This window comes from Solanum pennellii, chromosome 10 (genome assembly GCF_001406875.1).
Source record: "Solanum pennellii chromosome 10, SPENNV200".
Taxonomy (NCBI): Eukaryota; Viridiplantae; Streptophyta; class Magnoliopsida; order Solanales; family Solanaceae; genus Solanum; species Solanum pennellii.
The window spans coordinates 17,658,217-17,678,187 of record NC_028646.1 but is presented as its reverse complement, the minus strand read 5'-3'; the positions used below and the strand labels follow the sequence as shown (position 1 = coordinate 17,678,187).

Below are 19,971 nucleotides of genomic sequence, written 5' to 3'. Positions count from 1 at the left end.
GTTACATTATCCCTCCCCCCTTAGGAACATTCGTCCCCTAATGACACTACACAACATTTTTATATCAAAGAGGGTAATTTTGAAATCATATTAACATACTTGAAACTTTACTCTTTGTGAATATCTTATTCACACTTACGCTGGATAATGCATATTACTCAATCTTATCTTAAGCTATTTGAGATTGAGGAACTTCCTTCAATCGCACTTAACTTAATGCACATTACAACTCATGCAACACAAAAATCATGCCTACGCTATACAAAAACAGCAACAAGCATGAACTCATTTTAACTCATATAGTGCATGTATAAGACACATGATTATGGACTTAAAACATAAAAATAGACTAATGTACTAAAACTTAGAGTTCCTTAAACAAAAACAAGAGTTTGGAATAGTCTATCTAACATCAAGAACTGAACAAGTGAGGTTAACGGGATCTCAAGTCGGCCTCGGCCTCGCATGTTTCTCCCTCAACAAGGTGGTTCTTCGAAAACACCTTCACGGTGGCAAACTCCTTGTTCCTCAGCCACTTCACTTGGCTATCTAATATTTCAACTGGAACCTTTTCATAGGAAAGGTTCTCATCAACTCCTAACCCCTCAACAGGAAGGATGGATGCTGGATCGCCTAAACACTTCTTAAGCATAGATATGTGAAAAATTGGATGAACATAAGCCAATTCTTGAGGTAACCTCAGTTTGTAGGAAACATTTCCTACTCGCTGCAAGATCTCGTAAGGACCCATATACCTCGGACTCAACTTACCTTTCTTACCAAACCTCACCACCCCTTTCATAGGTGATATATTCAAGTAGACTTAATCACCCAACTCAAATTTAAGAGATCTCTTTGTGTTGTCTGCATAGGATTTTTGACAATTGTAAGAAGTATCCAATATATCCCTGATCATTCTCACCTTATCCATAGCCTCATGTACGATCTCAGGGCCAAGGATGGCAGATTCTCCTATCTCAAACCACCCAACAGGAGACCTACATCTTCTTCCATACAGTGATTCAAAAAGTGCAATCCCAATACTGGAATTATAGCTATTATTGTAAGAGAACTATATCAGCAGCAAGTGATCATCCCAACTCCCCTTAAAGTTTATAACACATGCTCTCAACATGCCTTCAAGGGTCTGGATGGTACGCTCAGCTTGTCCATCCATCTACGGATGAAAAGCAGTATTAAGCTTCACCTGAGTACCCAAGATCTTTTCGAAAGATCTCCAGAAATGAGAGGTAAATTGGGCTCCCCTCTCCGAGATGATAGACAGAGGAATCCCTTGCCATCTTACAATCTCATCAATATAAAGCTTGGCATAATCTTCAGCCTTGTAAATAGGCTTCAAAGGTATGAAGTGAGCAGACTTGGACATTCTGTCAACAATAATTCAAATGGAATCATGTAGTTTCATAGTCTTTGGGAGACCAACCACAAAATACATATTGACACCTCCCACTTCCATGTTGGAATATCAATCATCTGAGTGAGACCCCCAGGTTAAAGGTGTTTGGCCTTAACCTTTTGGCAGTTCAGACACTCCTCCACGAACATAGAGATATCTCTCTTCGTTCCTTTCTACCAATAGACCTCTTTAATGTCATGGTACATCTTGTTGACACCTTGATGAATAGAGTACCTCGAACCATGTACTTATGCCAAAATATTAGACCTCGAATTGTTCACATTGGGCACACATAACATGTTCTGGTATCTGAGTACACCATCCCCTCCTAGGGAAAATGATTAATTTAACTTATTGAATACTTATTCTTTGAACTCCATGAGTACTGGGTCGAGATGCTTATTGACATTAACATCTACAGCAAATGAGGATTTGAAACATGAGTTAACCGAAACACCCCCACTTGGTACATCTTCCTACCGTATACTCAATCAAGCCAATTGGTGTACCTCTTTAACCAGCTCCTTCTTCTCATCATCAATATGAGACATGCTGCCCATGCTCAATTAACTAAACGCATCAGCCACTATATTGGCCTTACCCGGGTGAACATAAACACTCATATCATAATCTTTGAGCAGTTCTAGCCATCTTCTTTGAAAAAGGTTCAACTATTTCTGCGTAAAAAAATATTAAAGACTTTTATGGTAAGTATATACATCAACATGTAAATAATGTCTCGAAAGTTTCAACTCAAACACTACAACAGCTAATTCAAGATCATGAGTAGGATAATTCTCTCATGTATTTTCAACTGTGTCGAAGCATATGCAATCACCTTGCCATCGTGCATAAGAAGACATCCCAAACCTACTCGTGAAGCATCACTGTACACCACATATCCTGCACCAACGTGAGAACTGGGATTGAAGTGATTCTGTCTTTGAGCTCTTGCAATCTCTTCTCAGATTTTTTAGATCACTCAAACATCACCTTCTTCTTCGTCGAGGCTGTCAATGGAGCAGAAATAGTGGAAAAGTCTTCCACAAACCTGCGATAATAATTAGCCAAACCAAAGAAAACTTTCAATATCTTTAGGAGTAAGGGTCTCAGACATTTCTCCACTGCCTCAACCTTTTTAGGATCAACATCTACACCATGGTCGGTCACCACATGACCATGAAAGGTCACGGATCTCAATCAGAATTCACATTTGCTGAATTTTTCATATAGTTTATGTTCTTTGAGTACTTACAATGTCTTTCTTAAGTGTACTTCATGCTCTTCTCTAGACTTGGAGTATATGAGGATGTAACCTATGAATACTATGACGACGGAATCAAGGTACTCATGGAGGACTCTATTCATAATGTCCATAAATCTGGCTGGTGCATTAGTGAGACCGAATGACATGACCAGAAATTCATAAAACCCATATCTAGTACGAAAAGACATCTTAGGGACGTCTTCTTGCCTCACTCTAAGCTGATGATAGCATGACCAAAGGTCTATCTTAGAAAAGAAACTTGAACCTTGGAGTTGGTCAAATAGATCGTCAATTCTGGGAAGAGGGTACTTATTGTTCGTAGTGACTTTGTTGAGTTACCGATAATCGATGCACATTCTAAGGGTTCCATTCTTTTTCTTTACGAACAACACTAGATCACCCCATGGGGATATGCTCGGTTGGATGAAGATCGTATCAAGTAGATCTTATAACTGCAACTTAAACTCTTTGAGTTCTATTGGTGACATCCTATACGGGGGAATAGAAATTTTCTTGGTGTTCGGATCTTGATCAACACCAAAGTCAATCTTACGTACTAAATTCTCATGAAAGACATCTGGGAGCTCATTCACAATTGACACTGAGACTATGTAAGGAACTTCTTGATCTAAGTCATCGACTCTAACTAAGTGGTATAAATACCCCTTATCTATCATCTCATTGTCCTTTAAGTGTTAAATAATTTGGCCTACTGGACTTGAACCACGCCCTTCTCATTCCCGCTCTAACTAATTTGAAAACTGAAACCGCACTACCTTGTTTTGACAGTCTATTGTGGCATAACACTTATGGAGCAAGTCCATACTCAAGATTATATCAAAATAGAGATAGACAACTCCACTAGATCACCATGAGGGACTCCATCAAGGATGTGAAGTGGGCAATTCTTATACACTCTTTCTTCTCTATTACCATCCCCTCTGGAAGTACTTACGATAATCGGGTCATGCAATATTTCAGGAAACACATCAAATATACTAGCTACCAAAGGAGTAAGAAATGATAGAGTGGATCCTGGATCTAACAATGCATACACAGGGAAAGTACAGACATGCAACGTACCCGTGACTACATCAGGTGACATCTCTTGGTCTTCTCTACCTTTCAAACATAAAATCGGTTCCTTTAGGGAGGTTTCAATGCAACATTCGCATTCGGTCAAGGCAGAGCATCTGCCTTGGCCTGGTTCCTCATTTTAGGACACTCTCGGACCATATGTCCGCTCATTCCACACCCAAAGCAGGTTTTAGTACCTATTAGACATTCACCTCTATGCGAACACCCACACTTACCAAGAGGCTTGATGTTTCACTGACGTTCTGATCATTGCCCTTTATGGGGCAAGACTTGTTCACTTTCGTATCCGAATTTACTGAAGAAGAAGAATTACCTGAATACATGTTTAAATTAGGCAAATTTTAGACTCAAAATGATCCCGTACAAGATCTAGAACCATTCGGATCAGCAGTCTTAGGATTCTTGCTTTCATGAACTCTCCTCTTACGGCGGCTCTTCTCCACTTTTTGAACATGTACCATCATTCTTCCCAGATCCATGTTGTGATGCAACATGGCTGCCCGACAATCTTCCACTGTCTCATTAGACACTCCACTCACAAACCTGTTCATTTGTTCCCTGCTATTTGCCACCATAGAAGAAGCATACTTTGAGAGTTAAACGAATTTCTAGGAATACTCCTTGCAAGACATACCTCCCTGTCTCAGCTTGATGAACTCTTTAAACTTGTCTTTGTGTTGCTCTCAGGGAAAGAATCTCTCTAGAAAGGCAGTCTTGAGAATATATCAAGTGATGGCGAAATCTCCTCGTGCTCGGCCATCTGCCCATATCCGGTACCAAACCTGTGCCATATCCTTGAGCTGATATGTAGTCAACTCAGCCTTTGCCTCCTCATCAACTCCCATGGCACATAGTATCTTGTAAACATTATCCACGAACTCCTGAGGATCCTCACTAGTTTTGCACCCGTAGTAAACTGAGGGATTATATCAAGTGCAGTCCCTCAGTCTGCTAGGCATGGTGCTAGCATGCGGGTTCTCCCTAGGAGCACCCTCTATCATGGAATGAGCCATGATGGCTTGAGCCTGAATGGTGATAGTATGTGCCATCTGCAGTAACGCCTCCCTCACTTCACCATATGTCAATGCAGATGGGTTGAAAGGCACTAGAATTGAAACAGCTAGGGCATAAGGAGGAGCTTGGTTTCCTCCAGCAGCTGCTTCCTCAACTCATCTCACGTCATTCCTCCTTGTATTCATTTTCTTCACGTATACAAAAGAAGAGAGTGAGATCCTTAAAACGACATGAAAATGTCACAACTCCACATAGTACGATAAAGAGTAAAAAAATGGAAGATTTCCTAGCATCATGTAGAGACTAATTCAATATTGTGGCACGCTTCCTAATCATAAGTTAGAAACTACATAACGTGGTTGTTTTAAGCTTAAGTTCCTAGGTAGTTTTACCTCATGCTTTGATACCAAGTTTTTCACGAACCGGATTCTTGAATCCGTATCACAACCGGTGTTGTTAACCTCTTAGCGGTCGCAGACAGGCCTCTTCTTTCATTCTTCACATTCATCTAGTTAAATTTTGTGGAAAATTGAAAAATTTTTAAAAGTATAAAGTAAACATAGACTTCATATAATAATTAACTTGCTACATCATATACTCAGCTCAAAGTAAAGAACAACAATCTAACATAAAGAATCAATTCAAAGGGAGAATCAATATATCATAAATAAGTTTGCCAAACACGGCTTTATTACAAAAGATTTGAAAATAAAGTATCTGAAAGAAATGCTAGGGACAACATCCACTACACTATTGGGAAAAACTAAAATGTAGCATCCTTAAATCAAGAGGACCTACCAAATGGTCTGGAGAAAGATGATGTCCAAACCGCTGCAATGAATCTTCAATCTGCTCTCAAATCTGCACCTATAAAAATAGTAAATTGTATAGGTTTAGTACACACTTGAACTAAATATGGATGTATGCACACAGACGCATAAAGACTATACATGATCAAGGAAAACTCTTCATATAACAACATGCCATTTTTTGAAAGTGACATCACTAGACTTTCTTATTTCATTATTTGTGAATTGTTGTATAAATATGATGTATTTTAATGCATTAAAAGCACACAACTCATTTTCTATGTGATCACAATATATTTGAATCATCAACATAATTTTGGAACCACTCGGGCGAAAATTTTAAAATTTGCTATGCTTGAACCCGAGAGCCCTTTCTTTGGGACTTCAACTTTTTTTTCAGTCTTTTTCTTATTCTTGTTGTGTAGTTCAATGTTCCTTTGTCCCTATGTTTTATTTACAAGTTAAATGATTCATTGTAGTCCCATACCCACGATGAATCAAATAAGTAATCCTAGGACTAAGGAATGATTTCACTATCTTTATAATGGTTCATTCATTACATTGTATATTCATTAACGCTCCATAAGCTAGTCCCTATTGTCTATGCCACTTATTTCATCATTTTCATGTTGGGGAAGTTGTGAAGCTTTGATTTGTTATTATTCTCTTATCATGTTTATTGGCATCATATAAGAAGTCATTATAAGCCAATCTTATTTGGCTTTGCCCATTATTTGCTGAAACTTCATTTGTATTGATATGGGGAATTAAAATTCATAAGTTCTAACTTTCATAGCTAGCTTTGAATATACATTCCATCATCTTTCTTCCTATCTTTATTATAGAAATATTTATAAGTAAGATCATGCAAGCTAACATGAAATCCAGTGTCTTCCGCACATCGAAAAGAGGTGATTCACCGGTTAAAATGAAACTAGATCATGTCAGATACTCATGAAATCCACTGTCTGCCCCAAACTAAAAGGGGTGATTCCAAACTAAGGTGAATCCGTATCAAGTGTTTACTCCACACCAAAAAGGAGTGGCTCACGGCTATAGTGAACCAAGAACTTCTTTTGAGCATTAAAAGACATATATCATAGGTGATCTCACTGGCCAACGTGAGATAGAAACATACCTATCTACCTTAGGTGGAAACCAAAGGCTAGTTCCTATGTTGGCTAGACATAGTTCGAAGACTAGGGACTTAAGGAGACTAGTTATCAACCTCAGCGGTAGCCTCGTCTCATTAGACTTACACGTGCAAGCACATGCTCATAACTAGTATATCGGTGTTTTGCTCACTTCCATTATCTTCTTATCTTTTAGAGTTGACTCAAAAATTATGAAAGCTTACTTCTATTTTACTTACTCTATTCATGAGTTGTAATCCTTTTCTTTACATTGATGAAATGTGAATTGTTCTTACATAACATCTTTGGTGTTAATTAGACTCGTCTCACACGTTCTAACACCTTCATTCGTGAGCATTTTTAACATAGTAGCTTAGGTTTAGGTGAGGATTATATCACATCATTTAACACTTCATTCTGGTCACTTTCTTAACTTAGACATCTTTGGTTATGTTATTAATCAAGTTACTTGCTTACTTTCGTTTAGTAGCTTCATATCATCGTTTATGGACGATGAGCACTTCATACAATGAGTTGCATATGTTCATTTGGAATGTTTACTTATTGTCCCAAGGATCCTCAGTATGTCCTTGGGCACTAGTTAATCTACATGATCATTTTAAGTGGTCATGTGCTATGGTGCCTAGGCTTGACCATGGATGTCTCGCACTTATTTTGTGAACGATGAAGATGAAGATTTATAGCTTAGGGTCTTTATTGCAAGTTCATTTTTTGACAAGATTGTTAATACATAGATAATTTGCTAACACTCTTTAAGCCAATATTTTCTAAAATGCCTAGTATTTTTCTTATTTGGGTATTACATAGAAATTGGCTAATACCCATAGCCAATCTTCTATACTACTCCCAATATTTCTCAATACTGAGTATTGGGATGCCTATGTACCCAGAAAAGATATTCTTAAAGATATATTGGGCTTTTCACTAGGCATGTAATTTTTCCGGAATGTTACATTATCACCCCCCTTAAGAACATTCATCCCCACATGACACTACACATCATTTTAAAATCAAAGAGGTAATTTCGACACACATTAACAAACTTGGAACTTTACTCTTTCTGAATTTCTGATACACACTTACTCTGGATAATGCATATTACTCAAGCTTATCTTAAGCTTCATATTTGATTTTGAGGAACTTCCTTCTCAATCGCACTCAACTTAATGCACATCACAAATCATGCAACACAGAGATCTTGCTTACGCTATACATAAACAGCAACATGAATCCAAGCATGAACTCATTTTAACTCGTATAGTGCATGTCTAAGATACATGATTATGGACTAAACATCAAAATACACTAATGCTTTAAAACTTAGATTTCTTTAAACAAAAACAAGACTTTGGAAGTGTATATTTAACCTCAAGAAGTTAACAAGTGAGGGTAATGGAATCTCATGTACGCCTCGGCCTCCCATGTTGCTCCTTCAACAAGGTGTTTTCTCCATAACACCTTCATGGTGGCAACTTCCTTGTTCCTCAGCCGCTTCACTTGGTATGCACTCATATGTGTTTTGGAAATTTGAGAATTTCCTTTCACCGATTGAACATGAAAAATAAGGTGTGTGTGCCTTTCACCGAGTGAACATGATAAATTAAAGTGGGAGCTTCACTTTAGTATGTCCGATTTCCCCTAAACAGAAGCTTCATGTTTAGCGATCCGAGTTCCAAATATTGAAGTTGTCTCATGATATGGAAACCTCCACGTTAGAAAGTCAAGGTTTCCAGAAAAATTTTCAATGTTTCATAACTACGTGCCCCCGTAGGTTATAGCTTGTGTATGCCACTTATATAGCTATGTACGATTGGTTACACCTTAGGCAAGTGTTAACCCTCTCTTTTCAGTGTGGGAGTAGAACAATGGATTCCATATAAATCACATGATCTATGTTGGTTATGAATATGACATCCAAATTAATCAATGAAGTAAGATAAGATTATGGACTCTAATAACAACACTTGAGGAGGTTACTTAGTGTAGGTAGGACTATGGACCTTATCAATGCATTGCACTAGTGAACTTCAAGAAAGGATAAGATTAATACATGTAGCAAAGTAAGACTTATATTATGTATGGATGAATTTTATGAGTGCATATTCAGTGACTTTGCTATGTCAAGATATGAATTATGATTATGTATAGAGAATTACACTCATGGCTTCTAAATGAGTTTATTAGTATATGTGGGGTTATGGGAATCCATGTGTACATTGAACAAGTAAACTTGTGCAGGGGTTATAAGGGTGTTTTATCTATGAGATGAACTAAATAAGTTATGAATAAGGTGTAGTACAGGAAATATTTCTTATGTGATGCTATGAAGTATGTGGCCTTAAGTCTAGTTATGAATGAAAGTTTTACGACTTGTTAAATATGGTATGCTTAGTCTAGGGTTACTTCTAAGGTACAATTGGTGGAATTAGTATTATTGGACGCTACCTACACATTGCACTAGTGTGACTTAGGAGTTCTTTTAGGTGATCGTCTTTATGTGAAGTTGATGTCTATGATTTGCTTATGGCTTATGAATGTCTGTGGTTGTATTATGGATCATATTATAAAAAACTATTGTGAGGTGACAACAAGGTGATACATTGTACTAGGTAAATTTGAGGGTTACTTTATCAAAGAAGTAAGATAAAAGAGAGGTGATGCAATAGTATGTATTCAATATGCCACAAAGTATGATAAATGGAATTATGTGATATTATGAGTAGTATCCATGTATATACGATGTAAGTGAACTATACTGAGCTTTAATATGTGCCTATTCTCATGAAGTTTACTAAAATGATATGTTTCATGATTTCAAATTAAATGTCCATTTTAATACATATTTTTTCATGGTTGCCATACTTAGGGCGTTCTTGTACTAACACCATTCTTGTTCATCGTTTTACACAAAGTGTAGGTGTTAATGGATAGAGGATCTCTCCTGAGTAAAGAGCTTAGCTAGATCTCCCATCTTCAAGTAAAGGGAATCTTTTGATTCAAGGGATGCCAATGTCAAGATGTTTTCTTTAAGATGATGTAATAGCATAGACTTATATTTTATATTATTAATGGATGTGTCCATATTATATTTTATTCGATTGAGTTGTGTCTTAAGATGGAAAAGACACTTAAATTCTAACTATGTATTATGATATATTAATATATATGAAGTAATGTTCTATCATATTATGTGCTATGAAAACTTTTAAATTTTCCACTATTTTTACTACGATTATGCAATGAAGAATGTTTAAGGACTTGTCTTAGACCTCCGAGAGGTCAACGATGACGTGTAGTGATCTAAGAGTACTCTAACTTCTATAGGGTACTTTGGGTCGTAACAAGGATATGACTACAAGGTGCAGCCTCAATGAGAGTGGTGGAAGGTTTGGCTAATGTCGGAGTTCCTCTTTAAGTTAACGAAGCTACTCTACAAGACAACCAAGGTCCTCCGCAAGACGTGCAAGCTCCTCAAAGTGACCAAGCACAGGTCTTTCATCCACCTATGACAGATGGTGAAATATGTGCGACTTTTGTGACTTTGGCTTAATCCATGACTACCCGAGCCCAAGCGGTGGTTACTCAAGCTCAAGCTATGACGGCTCAAGCAATTAGGAAGGTTGGACACCGTGTTTAACCAAATTCTAGTACCACAACTTCCCGCTTGCGGGACTTTACTAGGATGAACTCTCCTATGGTCTTTGGGTCAAAAGTTAATGAATACCCCCCAAGACTTCATTCATAAGGTCTACTAGATTCTTTATTCTATAGGGTTGACTTCGAATGAAAGGCCGAGCTATTATCCTATTAACTAAAGAATGTAACTCAAATATGGTACACCCATGAAGAGAAAATAGGGCTTTGAGAGTGGGTCCTATCAGTTGGGAGGTGTTTAGAATGGATTTCCTTGATAGGATCTTCCCTAGGGATAAAAGGGAGGCCAAAGTGAAGGAATTCATCAACCATCGTCAAGGATGTATGAGTGTGCAACAGTACTCCTTGCAGTTCACCAAATTTTCCAAATATGAACCTTCATTGGTGTCTAAACAAAGGAATGGTATGAGTCACTTTGTTACATGACTTTCCAACGATTTGGTTGAACAGTGTCCCTTGGCGATGCTCTTTCACAACATGGATATGTCCAGGTTGATGGTTCATGTTCAACAAGTTGAGGAGACTAGACTCAAGAGGAAAAATAGGGAGTTTAAGAGGGAGAAGTATTATGAGGGAGGTACTTCCAAGTGTAGTCTTGAAATTTAAGGCAAGCCTAGGTTCAAGAAGAGGGTTCCATTGATGTTCCTTCAAAATTTTCCCAAGTCTAACAAGGATAGAGTGTCTAAACTTAAGACCCAAAATGCAAGAAGGGGGAATTCACTTAGCAGGAAACCTACTTGTTCCATGTGTGGTTACAAGCATTGTGTTAAGTGTCTAGTTTGGATGGAGAATTTCTTTGGGTGTGGCAAGAGTTGCCATAAGGTAAGCGATTGACCTTATGTGTGAAGCCAAGAGAAAGAGAGTGGTCAATCTCAAGCTAGCGGTACTAGTTCCAAGTTTGTAAAGAGGAACAACTTCTAAGCTCTCCGGTGTAGAATTGAGCAAGAAGAGTCTCCTGATGTCACAACCCGAAACCATACCTTAGAACATAGAGTACAATTTTGGATTTTGACCGGCGTCGTCGAACTCTCGGAGTTCTTATAAAGGCCTCTTTCATATCATTCATTGCATGTACATAGTGAAAAGTAGTGCGAAATTAAAACTTTTCACAAAACATAATATAGTTTTCAAAATCTCATTCAAATAAAAGTTATAGGAAATACTAAGTCTCCATCTCATCATCTTAAGACACAAGAATACTTGGTACACGGCCCATACTTCAAAATACGAATATTATAATACTTAGTCTATTACAATACTTCAATAAGAAACATAAAAGACACATATATGCCCTCGAGTCAAGTGAGGACATCCATAAACTTCTATTGAACGATCTTCTAACTCCAAATCTTCACTTCTCCGAGCTCCTCACCTACCAAGAATTATATAGATACAAGTATGGAGTTAGTACAACCACATGTACTATGTAAGCGTATATGCATAAATCATGAAAATGGACTTTATTTTAAATATGCATCATTTCATTTTTCAAAACATATTTTAATCATAATAACATGATAAATCAATTTAGATAAACATAAGATAACTCTAGAATGTAAATTCATCACTTAAAGTCATCCTAAGATTCACTTAAGTCACACAACGAGAGACCGCCCATATACCCTCTCTAGATGTGCCTAAACGACCCTTAACTTTACCTATAATGAGTCACATACATACTTACAAAGCAATCATAAACATCAAGGTATGATTCTTCTCCCTTACTCACACACTTAAGAGATCCTATAGACTCCCTAAGATTGAATCATTCTCACTAAATCACCAACACATAGAAGATATGACATTCTCTTCCCAAAGGCTATTAAAAGGCCTACTTAAGTAAATCAAGAAGATAACGTACATAGTGACCTCTTAAAGGTTACCTAAAGAGTCCTTTAGAATACCTAAGGCTTAGATCATGTCCACAAAATCAATCAACTTCCGTACCTAGAGTCATCCTCAAGACTTCAAAATATAAGACATGAAGAGATCATCCCTTATGCCCTCTCAACACTTTATCTAAGGAATCCTTAAGTCACTTTACATTAGGTACTCATTTATTTACATACTCCTTAACATAAGTCATTAGTTTATTAGTTCTCTTGTACTCATACATCACATAAATGACATTCAAATAATGGTCTTGGACAAGACCTAGGAACTCCACACAACACCTTCAAAGTCTATTGTGCAATGTCTAGATAGTGTCCATACCACCACCTAAACTCCATAAAATCCTCAAATGCTAAGAGAAATTCCATATGATGAGAATAGGAAATAACCGACATAGACCATTGTAGCAAGACATGGAATCCAGAGTTCTATCCTACTCCGATGAGATTGTTCTATTTGCCAATGGTAGAACGTAGACACATCCCATGTAGGCACATGCTTAAGGAATATAAAGGGCTTCTTTGTATTCTAGTCTCATACTTAACAAGAACTACTTCCCTTACTATACTCACTAGGTACTAGACTTCTTTATAATAGAATAATTCATACATTAGGTTCACATAAAAGGGTTCCATATCAAGTTCATAACCCAATTACATTTACCCTACCAAGGAAGGTGCACTAGGGCTACCTCACAATGGCGACAAAAAGCTCATGATGACTTTCCCAAGGATTAATATGATGCCATTCCAGCCAACTAACCTTAAACCCATCATTCTTTTACTTTGAAGGATACCATTACGGCTTACAGTTCAATAAATCTTATCGTTACCCTTAAGTCAAGGGTTGTACATAAGAGTCTCTCATAACATCATTTAAAGTCACATGTCATTCATACTTTCAAGACTAAAATCTCTAACACCCTAAATCAAGACATCACATATTCATAACCGTATACATATCAAGCAAGAGGTACAAGTAACCAAAGACAAGACATCACATACATCACTTTTAACACATAATACAATTAATTCTGGAAATACCTCTAAAACAACCTAACATCTTCAAGTAATAATATATGTCATCATAGCATCATTAATATGCTCCACATACACTCATAAGGTCAATTAGGAATAACATCGACTTAACCTAACACTATACTCATAATGTAAAGTCAAAGTCTAACATGATCACTAGAAGAATACATATATGACTATATAACTACAACTTAGTTTCCAATAAGTCCATGCCCATAGTATTGCATAAAGTAACGCCGAAAAGGCCACATCTATTGCAAGTAAAACACATAACACCTCCACCATAAGTGGAACATACCGATCACAATAGAATCAAAGTATAAATAATATAAAATTAATGAAATCGGGAAAGCATACCTTCATTCCCTTATTCACACTTCAATTCAATGCTAAATTGTCCAATTCAACATCATAAGGCCCTTACCCAAGGCTGTAACCAACAATTCAAGCAATAATCATAAATCGAATGAAAGCTCTATCAATTCAATCTAGGTTTAACAATCTAGGATCAGTTATATAAAAATTGAACACAATTCTTATATCATTAGAAAGTCCATAAGAAACTACATAACAATTCATCAATATTATCTTAATATCAAGTAACCCACCTTATAGTCAAAAACTAGGATTCATCAATTTAAATGGGTTCATAGATAATTTAATTTGAAATCATCAATACAATATCAATTATATCATAATTCAATGTTTGAAATCTTTTATGCAAGAACCCATGGTAGAATCATGAAACTGGACAATTCATTTTTAAAAACTTTAAAAAGCATGTTGACAGTTGGGCTCCTTGAAGAAACGAGTTTCAAGGATCAAAAACCATACCTCAAAGAAGATAATTCTTCACTTTGATGAAGAATTTCGACACAAAAACCCCTCCCCGAGCTGCCTATTCATGTTGGACTTCAATAGAGGTTTTGGGATATTTTCTAAGTGTTTTGGGTTTATGATTTTGAAAAATGAGGTCTTCCAAAAAAATCCAAATAACCCTTAATAAACCGTCCACGACTTAATTTAGAAGTGGCGTGAACTTACCAATTCACCCCTTGACTTTGCAGTAGCCTGCGCAGGAAGGTAGTTGCGTGTGACGCCTGCCCTTGACGGGCTGTCACAGCCCCAACGGTGCGTCACAACCCTACGTCGTTTGATAGAGTGTCTGGCCAAGCTTCCTTTCCCTCCAATTGTTAAGTCCCCATCGACGACACCCTTTGACCGGGCATCAAAAGGCCTACGAGCCGTTGACTGCTTCATAGTTTGGGGTCTGCCTGGGAAATCCATGCCAACAGTTTTGGGTCCTTCCTCAAGGACCCTTAGATGGTCCTTGGTGATAATTTCCTAGACGTTTCAAACCCAAATATGATTTTATATTAGTTTAACACCTCTCACATGAATTTTATCCAAAAAAAAACGCGTAAAACTCGACGAAACTCGCCTAGACGTACAAAGTGAGCTCAAGGCATATCTTTTGAACGCCCTGGACGTTCTTCGTCGTTTTACCTCCAAACGTCAAGAAACTTTAACCAATTCCTATACATGCTATAATAACCTACTTAAGAACCTTAAAACACCATGAAACATACATAAACACATAGAACCAAATAATACACATTTAGAAGTCTAAGTCGTCAAACGTCTTAGTCGTCCCATGACGTTTGACTCCATCACCCCTAATACATTAGCTACTGCCTCTACACCATATAATAGACATTTTTAGGACCTTAGAAAATCAATACCAACATTTTAGGCTCTAGTAAATCTAGGTCATCTTCGGGGTTTTACAACCTTCCCCCCTTGGACAATATTCGTGCTCGAATGATACTTGCCACTCGCCGAACACTTCCAAGATTAGAGACTCAACTAGAAGATAATTACCATTCCATACAACACAAAATAACAAGAAAACATCAATTTTACACAGTCAAGAGATTCAAAACACAACAAGAAACTAGAAAAAAAATTATAACTCATTATGCTACAACACTCACATTGTTCATTCCAAATAGTAAAAACTCATTTTATGCTCAATACCCTACTTAATACATTGGTTCTAACCACATAACAATATTTTTAGGCAAACAAATCAATTTGTCATTTTCTCAAAAATATGGCAGCATGCAGTTTTTAAGGAAACAATGACTTTTTAATCAATTTTTCGAAAATCCACATTTCAAGCATTTAATGATATAAACATGCTAATATGCAAAGTAAAATCATATAAAGACATCTTGAACCATAATCATGGCTTCATAAAATACACAATGCAAGAAGTTAATGAAATTCAATTTCAACCAAACTCCTTAACATCATGCACAAGCAAGAAATTGAAGAACTTTTATCCTATCTACAAACCATACTCCCCCACTTAGACCGAACTCATATCTTAACAAGAAAAAGAGAACTTACAAACATCATCATAACTCTCCTTCTCATCCGGCTTCTCCACCTTAGAAGGGAGTGCATAGAAATACCTCTTTGTTGGAACATCATCTTTTGGAACACAAGGAGCAACTTTCTTACCATATCTACCTCTAGAAGAAATCATAGGACAATCTCTCACTTTGTGCCCATCTTTACCAGAACCAAAGCAACTCCTGGTACGCAATAGACACTCACCATAATGTTTCTTGCCACAATTTGCACAAGTAGGCTTGCCATCCTTGGAACCACCTCCTTTTTCATCCTTGAACTTAGCACTCCAAGATTCTTCTTGGGATTGAAACTTCTTAAACCTAGTTTGCTCTTGATCACTATCACCACTCCTTTTAAAACTTCTAGCCATCCTCCTACGATTAGACTTTTCAATTGATTTTGCATACACCATGAGTCTAGCTAGGGTCATATCATCATGCAACATAGCGGTATGACATTCTTCCACCACTAAGTCCGCTACCCTCATCACAAAATGACTCATTTCATCTCTTGGATTGGACACAAGAGAAGGGGCATACCTAGAAAAAGTTGAAAATTTCAAAAAGACTCCACATAATTCATATTGCAATGTTTGAGATTAATAAAATCCTCCACCTTAATTTCTCTCCTCTCTCGGGGAAAGTACATACCAAGAAAAGCTTCCTTAAATTCTTCCCATTCAATACGACCCGATCCTTCCGGCTCTATTATCCTTCTAGTGAGTGTACCAAATTTGAGAAACATCCCTCAATTGGTCCAAAGCCAACTCCTCATTCTCCCTAGATGTAACCCCCAAAGTACTAAAAACATTGTACGCTCCATCAAAAAACTCTTGGGGATCCTCATTTACCTTAGAACCAAGAAATATAGGAGGATTTGTCCTCACAAAATCTCTCAACCTAGATGTCATAGTGCTCTCCACAATCCTAGGCATCATATTCAAATAAGCTTGCATAGTCACGACTTGGGCTAGAGCAATCAAAGCCTCTTTAATCTCCCTATTAGACATCTCCGGAACCTCAATACCTCCTTCTACATTAGGAATACGATCAACTTGGGGAGGCACTTGGGCATCTTGAGCACCTTGAACTCCTTGCCCACCTTGAGAAACTTGTTCAACTTGCTCAACTTGAGGGGGAACCTCCTCATTCACCCTCTCCTTTTCCACCCTTCTAGCGTCCATCCTTCTAGTATTCATCTCCTAGAAAATAGAAGGAAACTCATAAGAGGATAATCATAACATTTACTCTACAGCACGACATAGGAGTAGAAAAGAAGGAAAACTCTATCATCCTGTAGCCTCTCGCCCATAAATTCGTCGCTACTCACTCTGATGATCAAGACTCTACTAGACGTGACTTGATGAGACTTCTTGATTCCTAATACTACTTTCACATCCTATGCTCTGATACCAAGCTTTCCACAACCCAAATCATATACTAGAAGATAGAGTAAAATCTTTTATTGTTACCGGCGTCGTCGAACTCTCGGAGTTCTTAGACAAGCCTTTTTAATATCATTCATTGCATAGACATAGTGAAAAGTAGTGCTGAATTAAAACTTTTCAAAAAATATAATATAGTCTTCAAAATCTCTTTCATATGAAAGTAATAGGAAATACTAAGTCTCAATCTCATCATCTTAAGACACAAGAATACTTGGTACACGTCCCATTCTTCAAAATACGAATAGATAAATACTTTGTCTATTACAATACTTTAATAAGAAACATAAAAAACACATATATTCCCTCGAGTCAAGTGAGGACATACTTCAACTTCTCTTGACGGATCTTCTAAGTCCAAGTCTTCACTTCTCCAAGCTCCTCACCTATCAAGAACTATATAGATAGAAGTATGGAGTTTGTACAACCACATGTACTAAGTGTGGATATATTTATAAAATCATGAAAATGGACTTTATTTGAAATATGCATCCGTTTATTTTAAAAACATATTTTAATCATAATAACATCATAAATAAATTTTGAAACACATAAGATAATTCTAGCATGTAAATTCCTCACTTAAAGTCATCCTATGATTCACTTAAGTCACACAAAGAGAGACCGCACATACACCCTCACTAGATGTGCCTAAACAAACCTTAAGATTACCTATAATGAGTAACATACATACTTAAAAAGCAATCATAAACATCAAGGTAAAATTCTTCTAGCAAAGGTGAAGTCTAAGTCTCACTTCAGTGAGTTGTGAAGCAACCGCCCATACAATCCCTTACGCACACACTTAAGAGATCCTATAGACTCCCTTAGATTGAATCATTCTCATTAAATCACCAACACATAGATGATATGACATTCTTTTCCTAAAGGCTATCAAAAGACCTACTTAAGTAAATCAAGAAGATAACGTCCATAGTGACCTCTTCAATATTACCTAAAGTCCTTAAGAATACGTAAGGCTTAGATAATTTCCACAAAATTAATCAACTTCCGTAACTAGAGTCATCCTCAAGACTTCAAACGATAAGACATGAAGAGATCATCCATTATGCACTCTCCACACATTAGCTATGGAATCCTTAAGTCACTTCACATTAGGTACTCATTTATTTACATACTCCTTAACATAATTCATTAGTTCATTAGGACTCATATATCACATAAATGACATTCAAATAATGGTCTTGGACAAGTCCTAGGAACTCCACATAACACCTTCAAATTTTATTGTGCAATGTCTAGATAGTGTCCCATACCATAACCTTAACTCCATAAACTCTTCAAATGCTAATCGGATTCCATATAATGATAATAGATAATAAACGATATAGACCATGCTAGAAAGACATGGAATCCCAAGTTCTATCCTACTCCAATGAGGTTGTTCTACTTGCCAATGGTAGAAATTAGACACATCCCATATAGGCACATGGTTAAGGAATATGAAGGGTTCTTTTGTATTCTAGTCTCATACCTAACTAGAACTATTTCCCTTACAACACTCACTCGGTTCTAGACTTCGTTCTCATAGAGTAATTCATACATTAGGTTCAAATAAAAGGGTTCCATAACAAGTTCATAACCCAGTCATATTAAAACTACCAAGGAAGGTCCACTAGGCCTACCTCACAATGGCAACAAGAAGCTCATGATGACTTTCCTAAGGATTAATATTATGTGGTTTCAGCCAACTAACCTTTAGTCCATCATTTGTTTACTTTGAAGGATACTATTACGGCTTACACTTTAATCAATCTTAAACTTATCCTTAAGTCAAGGTTTGCACATAAGAGACTCTGATAACATTATTTAAAGTCACATGTCATTCATACATTCAAGACTAAGAGCTCTAACACCCTAAATCAAGACATCACATATTCATCACCATATACATATCAAGCAAGAGGTAAAAGTCACCTAAGACAAGACATCAAATACTTCACTTTTAACACATAATACAAGTCATTCTAGAAATACCTCTCAAACAACCTAACATCTTCAAGTCATCATATATATCATAATAACATAATTAATATACTCCACATAGACTCATAAGGTCAATTAGGAATAAGCAAGACTTAACCTAACACTAAAATATTAATCTAAAGTCAAAGTCTAACATGATCACTTAAGGCAACTTAAGTAGAAGAATATATATATGACTATATTACTTTACATGTAGATAGATAATGTAATCCTTCACATAATCAAACTACAGAAAAATAGAAACATAACTTCAAGTAGTTGCCAATAAGGTCATGCTCATAATATTGCATAAAGTAACGCCGACAAGGCCACGTCTATTGCAAGTAAAACACATAACACCACCACCATAAGTTGACCAAACAAATCACAATAGAATTGGAGTATAAATAATATCAAATTAAATAAATCCGGGAAGCATACCTTCATTCCCTTATTCACACTTCAATTCAATGCTAAATCGTCCAATTCAACATCACAAGGCCCTTACCCAAAGCCGTAACTAACAATTCAAGCACTAATCCTAAAATCCAATGAAATCTCTATCAATTCAATTTAGGTTTAACAATCTAGGATAAAATAGATAACAATTAAATACAATTGTTATATCATTAGAAAGCCCATAAGAAACTACACAACAATTCATAAATATTAGCTTAATATCAAGTAACCCACATTATAGTCAAGAACTCCAGCTCATCAATTTACATGGATTCATAGGTAATTTAGATTGAAATCATCAATAAAATATCAATTAGATCA

General features: G+C 36.7%; 1 protein-coding gene across 1 annotated transcript; it reads right to left on the bottom strand.

The window, feature by feature from the left end:
• Positions 1–433: 433 nt before the first annotated feature.
• On the bottom strand, positions 434–751 carry LOC114074221. Its single transcript, XM_027912105.1, has one exon. The coding sequence runs from the start codon at positions 749–751 to the stop codon at positions 434–436; it is 318 nt and encodes a 105-aa protein (XP_027767906.1).
• Between the last annotated feature and the right edge of the window lie 19,220 nt (positions 752–19,971).